The sequence below is a fragment of the Salvia splendens genome, chromosome 3, assembly GCF_004379255.2.
Source record: "Salvia splendens isolate huo1 chromosome 3, SspV2, whole genome shotgun sequence".
Taxonomy (NCBI): domain Eukaryota; kingdom Viridiplantae; phylum Streptophyta; class Magnoliopsida; order Lamiales; family Lamiaceae; genus Salvia; species Salvia splendens.
Window position 1 is genome coordinate 11,468,513 of NC_056034.1, and position 8,538 is coordinate 11,477,050.

Genomic DNA, 8,538 nt, shown 5'->3' on the forward strand with positions numbered 1-8,538 from the left:
GAAATTCGGCCACGAGTAGTGTTTTTTTTTTAATTTTATGAATTTAATTATGTACTTTTTAATTTTTAGGATTTTAATTATGTAATTTTTAATTTTTTGTAATTTGTAATAGTATTCCGGATATTTTTAATGCATTTTAATTTTGTGGAAATGTTTTTATTTAAATTGAATAATAGAATGGTGGGATCCTTGAGCTTGTCCTTGCGGAAGAGCACGGATGTGGGTGTTGTACTCTTGCCTAAGAGCAGGAAGTAAAAGTGGATCCAGGCCCATATCCGTGCTCTTGCCAACGAGCACGGATGGAGATGCTCTTAATCACTTTATTACTTTATCTACACATGCACATAATATGTTTTTATTACTAGTAAATAGTAATAGGTCATCTTATTTTACAAAGAAAAGTGGTCTTTACTTTCAAAACAAAATTTAGATATTTACTTTATTTTACTTTTCATTAAATTTCCCGAAATGATCTAAACTTCTAATTTACTGATTAGTAACCTTATGTAAAAAAAACGAAAATTGTTAGAAAAGTTAAGAAAATTAGTCAAGCTCATCCCACAATTTTAAAAGTAATGGTAAAAATAATAAAATTTGGATTTGTCACAATTATATCAGCGAAAGAATCTGGTCACCTATGTAGTTATGTGTAATATATTGTTGATGTATTTCTACCATACACTACTAATTGTTTTTTATAAATAGACTACATCGTTTAATTCACAGACATTGTATGATTTCTCAGCTTCCATATCAGTTACAATTGTACCAACGTTTTCGTTGTCTAATGTAATTGCGAATCCAAATTTCATAGTTTCTAAGTACTTAATTTTTAAATTTACTTGGCAGACCCAAATTTAACTAAACTTCCCATTTTATTTTATTTTTGCAATTTATTATAAAGTAAATACCAGATCGTTTCCTACTCATTTAACATCTTACGAAAATTGAACCATAATTAAAATATTGCCCATTTTAATAGCTAACATTTGAATTTATATACTCCACAAAAAGTTACAAGTCAATTTTCCGCGTTGTGGAAATATTGAAATATTAAGTTCATATGACAACGTTGGGTCGTGCGAGACTAAGTCTATGATGTAATGTCGTACTTATAACGTATATAATTAAAAATCTATCTCCATTGCTTCAAATTAGTGGCCATAATATTTTTGGAGTGTTTTGCAATAAAGTTGGTTGCAATGGTGTGAATTAGACTAGTCACTAAGCAACTTGAACATGATTACATAAGTCTTAGAAACTACTCCTTTTGACCAGTATAATCAGACAAATATTTTGGGCTCATAAATGATAATTGGGTTACATTTACACACGAAATTCTTGGGCTTGAGACTACTAACCATGGAGCTGGCTATTCAAGAATATAAAAATATTGGACTCGATCAAAATTAAACCATAATATAGTAATTTAGTAGAAATGAAATGGGTCATCACTAACCTATATGCAATAAACAACAAAGCATTAAATACTGCTATCCTTTGCTAAAAATGAACTGAACTCTAAAAACGATCAAAAAGGACTGACTTTCCGGGCTAATCTCAACATACATTCAGGCACAAGGCGTCGCCGTGGAGGTGCTGTCACGTCTCTCTCCAGAGCTTCAGCATCGTCGCCGTGAATCAGTCTTATCAAATCTTCAAACAGATCATCATTTCCACCTCTCATAGGATCCTACATTTTACAATGCAAATAGTCAGGAAATATTTTCCAACGTGTATGTAGTAGTTTCAACTTTCAAAGCTTATAGTGGAGTTGTATTTTCTTGAATGTGGAATCTTTAGCTACCTGAAGAAACAGATCTGTGTGTGTCTTCTCCTCGTAGAGAATTGCCTCAGATTGAACTCCAGCATCTCGAAGAGCCGCAGCAAAACTTGTACTGCAAATATGCAATATCAACAAGAGTTTTAGGCCTCTGCCCTATGCCAATGCTCTGTTACATTTCAATGTCACAACAAAATGAAAAAACAGTCTTCATTTATATGATACATGAGAAACAGACCTGGCATCAGGGAGGATCGAGAGGTCAGCAGTTCCATGGAACAGAATTATAGGAGGTAACAGAGAAACTGCATTCCTCCTGTTTGGATCCTTCACCACTACTTCTGGAGAATATTGATGTAGAGATTCTTCTCCCTCCATTATCCTGTGCAAGTGATATAAACCGGCTGTGAGATGCTAGACAGGAAGCATCTATGGTTGTAAGGGACGAGGCAAAGTTCATAGTTCATACCCTAGAAATAATGAGCGGTATAATCCTCGGCTGTTGAAGTGGTCTACCAAATTGAATAGATTATACCTATCCATAAATGTTTCAGTCCACACATTTTTCAAAGAAAATGGATTGTAAGGTTAGAATGCACGCGTTAGTTTCATGAGTTAGATGTTGCACTGATTCAAACTTTAAATCTTACCCTCCAGATAAACCAAAGTAGTATTTTATTTGAGATACGCTCCAAGTAATCGTCTCTCCAGCAGCCTCCTTGATTGCCTGCTGTAATATAGCACAAGAAGCAATGTGTGCACCAGCTGACTGCCCCATAATATAGATTCTAAGCAATGAGAGAACTAGGGATCAGTTTTTGTGGATCTGTATCACACATCTAAGTGTGAGAAAAGGATTTTGATGAAAAACAGAACAACCTGTCGGGATCGCCTCCATAGTCAGCAATGTTTTTGCACACAAATGAGATGCCCTGAGCTGCATCTTGGACCATTTCACCAATTGTTCCTTGAGGAAAATTCCTGCATACAGGATAGCAATCAAATCATATTCTGTAGCATCTCTGGTAAACACAAGGAGCTTAGGAGAGGCAAGAACGTGAATTCCAGTAAAGAAATGCACTACCCAGTTGGATCTGCTGATTGTTATGCATTCGTGAAGCTTATCAATGCCATTTTTTTGTTAAAGGAGATGATAATTCTTAACTGAACATGTTTATCTGATTGAACAAGCATATTAACAAAAAGAAAACTGCACTCGTGTTACCTGTAATCTAAGCAAGCGACTATGATACCTCTATCTGATAGCTGTAGGCCCAGAAGAGAACCCCATGCTTTATATCTGTATCAGAAGGCACAAGTGTCGGTCAGAAATCAAGAGGACATGATCTTATAACTCAATATTATGCATAGCTAGAAGTTCCTCCCTACATATTTCAGAAGGAAAAACTATAATTTTCTTCTGTTATATACTTTCATGCAAATATGAGGACCTATGCAGTTCTTAGGCCTATGTAATTGTACATAATAATTCCTTAGAACCAAATTTCAGCAGTTTATCGCCATTTTTATACTTCTTTCTGGTAAACAGAAAGATACTACGGAGTATAATTCATCTATGCCGGCAGATACATTAATCAGTTTACAAATGCGGAGAGAGCATACCCAATGATCCATGCACCACCAGTTACAAAGGCAACAACTGGCTTCGCCCCATCTTTGTTCTCTGGTAAATAGAGATCAAGCCTGCACTAGTAAACAAGGTATCCATTACACAGTGAAATTCAACAGAATACAAAAAAACATAGTAGCACATCAAACCTTACCTATTCCTAGGCTGATCTCCATAAACTATGCTTCTACGTACCCTACTGGAGTAGAAGTAATAGTATCCGACTGCAAGACAGAAGTAAATCTCATTTAGGAAACACCCCTTCCACCACAAGAATTTTAGAAACAGTCAAAATAGAGTGGCATAGCTTGAAACACAGGCGAACCTTGAATAAAACCAGGCATGAGCAGAAAAGCATAGAAACCAAGTGCCATGAATCTCATGATCCATCTGTAGCCTACCCTGAATAATCATAAACGATTAGAAAGCATGTTGCTAGAATATACTAATCGTTACTTAGAGTCAGAAACCATTTTATATCATGTACTTCTGAATTTATAACTGAGATTATATCCTTAATGTACAAATTTCCCCCAAATTTGTAGGTTACAATCCAATTATAAGTAGAAATTACATTTCATATTGCAATTGCAAACAACAAATTATATCCAAACACCATTATCATTTCAAATCCGAAACATAGAGAAACATTTTACCCTAGAAGGGCCAACAGCTTGAAGGTGAGGCGAGTGATGAGAAAGGTTTCGGATGGCGCAATCGTCATCCGCCCGAACCTCCGGCGGGTGCCGCCGAGGGATATGGTGACGACGGAGGTCTCGCTGAGGACCCGCCGCCGCCGCCGCTTCTTCTTCTGATCGGAAGTCGAATTCTGATTCGTGAAGCTCGGCGTTCTCGAAATGAGAGGCTTTGTCTCGATCTCGGACGACGAGGGCATGAAAATCCTGGTGGAGTCGGAGGCCGAATCATGTTCTGATCTGAAGAGCAATGCCGCTCCATTTTTCATTATTCCAGACGACGACGACGATGATGATGATTGTGTGTTGAGATTAGATGCAAAAAATTGTGTGTGTGTGTGTGCGTGTGAAATGCATTAGCTTTATGAGATGTGATGAGTTGGAATGTTGGATTGAGGATGCGATCTCAATAGACGTTAAGTTCGTTAAAATTGAACTGAGATTTGGCAGAGAGAGAGTTGTGTACTCTTTAGCTTTGTTTTTTTTTATTGAAAAGGACAAATAATGATTTTAGATTAATTACAAAACTGATAATTCTAATACTCCATCCGTCCCATAATAGATGTCACACTTTCCTTTTTAGTTTGTCACCCAAAAGATGTCGCATTTTTTTTTGGAAAAAATTGTCTCTCACATTAATATAAATATATTATTCTCTTTCCACTTAACACACAAAATAACACTTCCTAAAATACTGTGTCAGTCCCCAAATGTAACATCTACTATGGGACGGGGGGAGTACGGCGGTTTCATCGAGCCAGCTAGTTCCACGTGTCGTGATAAGATACTGTTATTTTCATAATGAAAACTTTGGAAATGGTCTCATTGCTATATCTGTCTGCCGCTTTAGGTTTTTGTTTTTGAATAAAAAAGTATTTTTTCTAATATAATACTCATATATCACGATATCCTTTTTTTCATAATCGTATTCTATATTTAATTGCATATCTTATCTAAAATTTAATTTAATTGAAAATAATAATAATTCTTAAGTTGGTAGGAGTATTAGATTCTAAAATCATCGCAATTTATTTTTATCAGATTCTACGATAATCACAATTTATTGATTAGATTCTAAGATAATCTAAAGAAGATTTTCAAAATTAATCTAAAATATGTAGAAATAATACAAAACTAGTATAAATTTGTCTCTATTATGACGAAGACTAGATCATTATCCTTTTAAGTACTGTAACTCAAAGTACCAGAAATTTTCCTAAAAAAGCAATCAATATTTTCTACGGAAAAAAGTTTTATCATGGTATTTCCTTACATATTTATATATAAACGGTGTTACTTGTATGGAATTATTATATTGAGAAGGTGATAGCTAGGAATTGTTATTTTTGTTTTAAAAGATGTTTATAATGATTGGAAAAACGTGTTAAGTTGTGTAATTTAATTCTCTAAATGACTAGGAATCGGTTGTGTTAAAGTAACTGCTCTTTCAGAATCTCAGAGGCATACTCCCTCCGTCCCATAAAAATAGGTGCAATGGATATGGCACGGAAATTAAGATAAAAAATGGTAAAGTAAGAGAGAATGAGGAGAATTGTATGGTAAAGTAAAACAGAGGAGGAGAATGATAGTTAAATTAGTGTTAGTGGATAGTGGAACTTACATTATTAAATTGATATAAATTTTTAAAAATGGAATGCATATATTTTTGTAGGACGGACAAAAATGGAAAGTATACATATTTTTATGAGACGAAGAGAGTATAATTTTTCTTGTTCTGTTGGAAATTCTTTGATAACTGGAGAGAGCTATCTTTTTTTCTTTAATCTGAAGAAAATGACATGACAAAATTTTCACCATTTTTGGTGATTATCTTATTGGTATATTAAAATGTCTTCCTTATTGGGCTTCAAGAATTATAAATAAAATATGGGCTCAAATATCTTCCTTATTTATTTCGAAGAAAATCGGCCTGGCTCTGATGGCCGCCTAATCATTGGGTCCTATTTGCAAGAGCTAGTAGAACTCAAACTACCCTCTCCTTTAGCCCAATTATCATTTTCTTAAAAAAATACTTATTATTCCGAAATAGTTTTAGGCTATATCATAAATTGAGCTTGCACAACTGGAATTGGAGCCTTCAATTCTAAATGCAATTTTAGATACTCAAAATATTTGAATTTAGAATAGAATTATAATTTCAATTTCACAATTTGAATTTCATATTAAAACTAGATACTTGGAATTCCATATCACAACTAAATATTGGAATTTCAAAGTTATAAAATTGGGCACCTTGATACACTACCCTAATGTGACAAATAGGTATAGATAGAAACGTACATAAACACAAGTATTAGATAATGGAAAATCATGAAATAGATCCATTATTTATAAGAAAATGATGGCCAATCATTGAACTTAGGCACTTTGGAGATGCGTGTGTATTGCGATGTCAAAATAAGATGGCCTTAATCCACTTCATTTGATTTCATAAAACACCGTTTTGAAATGTCATACGTCTTGATTGTAAACGGCAATGACTAACGTATGTAGATAAAAAAAGTAAGTGTATTAAGTATAATTTATAGGAGTATTAAATATATGAATCTATGTTTTTGGCACATTAAGCAAGCATGGGCATGGCTAATTTGCAGTTCCGTTTAACAAAGAAATAACATCGTGTAGTGGATGACAAGACTTCAACTATTTAAAGTAGCGATTTATTGTCACTGTAAGGATAAGTACAACATCATTTAAGTCGAATTAGGACGTGGTACAATCATCTAACTAGCTAGATTGAATTTGAAAATAGTAGTTTTAAGGTGATGGGTAACTATAATTAAATACAGTATACTTTTAACTTTTTGTATGGTAAATACACACTCAACATCTAATTACAAATTACAACTCTCTATTTGAATATTTTGAATTAATGAATGAAATCAAATGCATGCTGATGGAAGCATCTCCATTTTCATTTTCAAGAATGTGAAGTGAGAGATTGCCATGTTTCTTGTCTGATGATGCATGTCCAAATACAGAATAAAATATATATATATATATATATATATATATATATATATATATATCCAATTCTCTTGAATCTAACATCATGGAACGACAAGAATCAAGTATAGATCATGGGAAACACATATTATCCTGATTTTCAAATCTTTTTTATGGGGGAATTAATTGTCCTAGAAGTTGGCTTCAATCCTAAATGACATGTTAAGAATCCTAGTCTAGAAATTATATTCCGATGTACTACTATATGAGTGTCAATCTGAGTAAATGGTGCTACAGTTTCTATTCATTTGATAAACTACAAATGTTTAATCAAACAAATCTTGATTCATATTCATATACACGTCCTGATTCACAGTTGGAACTTGTAAGATGGGTTTCAGAATATTTATGTCTTGGATCAGATTAGAATCCATACGAGTAGATATACGAATTTAGGAATATTTTTGTTCTCTTCTCATATCTTTAATATCATTTTCATTATATATATTCGCCACACGTATGTACCTATATATAGGGTCGTCTTCTACTGAGTTTATCACCTTAATCCTAAAATGAGACTGAATATGGACCCTTTGATCCAAAAATTAAAGGCTGAGATTGAATAAAAATATATCAATAAATAGTAGATAAAATATCAACAAAAGGGTAATATCATCATTATATTATCATATTATAATTTCCGTAGGTGTTTTTTGATATCAACATAGCGTATTACAAATATCAACAATATGATATGAGAATATCAACACAACTATAAGAAAATATCAACACAGTTTTATTGATATTTTACCTACATTATATTGAGATTTTGCATACACAATATTGAGATTTTTTTTGCGTTTATGGATAAAATATGCTTATCAACATATACGAAAATTAAAATATAATTTATCAAATTTCATCGCCCGAACATCGTCATAACATATGCAATTGAGATCTCGTTGGAATCCTTATAAAATTATATATATTATTTGCGAAAAAATAATTTAAATCGAGAGAGTTACGTAAATTTAAAGTTTTAAGATGATTTTGATGAGAGTGAATTGACATTAATACCCTTTAAGTTTATTTAATAATTTTTTTTAACAATTGATCACTCCCTCCTATATATATCCTTAACTATAAATGCAGGAATTTCAAGTATACTACTTTAGTGCTTGGCTTATGCATGGTTAAATCGGAACTGATAATTCGGCTTGGAACTGTATCAACGGTTCCATACCTTCCAATTTAGAAACCATCACTATCTCTCATGGGCGGAATGAAAACCGTTTCTATCTATCTGATTCTAGTTAGATAATTTGGAACCATACTCAACGCTGGCAGTTTCAATCCCAAAATTGGAAAAATGGAAAAAATTGTGAAAATCTATGAAAAAACGACAACATTGATAAAAAAAAAACGTTCCAACCCCACCAAACACACCGGTTTCTGGTTCAAAA

At 33.1% G+C, this 8,538-nt stretch overlaps 1 protein-coding gene across 1 annotated transcript; it reads right to left on the minus strand.

Annotated features, from left to right (window-relative positions):
• Positions 1-1,405: 1,405 nt before the first annotated feature.
• LOC121793885 (probable isoprenylcysteine alpha-carbonyl methylesterase ICMEL2) lies at positions 1,406-4,492 on the minus strand. Its single transcript, XM_042191908.1, has 11 exons — positions 4,070-4,492; positions 3,739-3,815; positions 3,568-3,637; positions 3,407-3,487; positions 3,009-3,083; positions 2,663-2,764; positions 2,434-2,571; positions 2,253-2,318; positions 2,022-2,165; positions 1,808-1,898; positions 1,406-1,693 (listed from the first exon to the last, which is right to left on the minus strand). The coding sequence occupies exons 1-11, from the start codon at positions 4,375-4,377 to the stop codon at positions 1,532-1,534; spliced, it is 1,314 nt and encodes a 437-aa protein (XP_042047842.1). The 5' UTR covers positions 4,378-4,492; the 3' UTR covers positions 1,406-1,531.
• Positions 4,493-8,538: the final 4,046 nt, after the last annotated feature.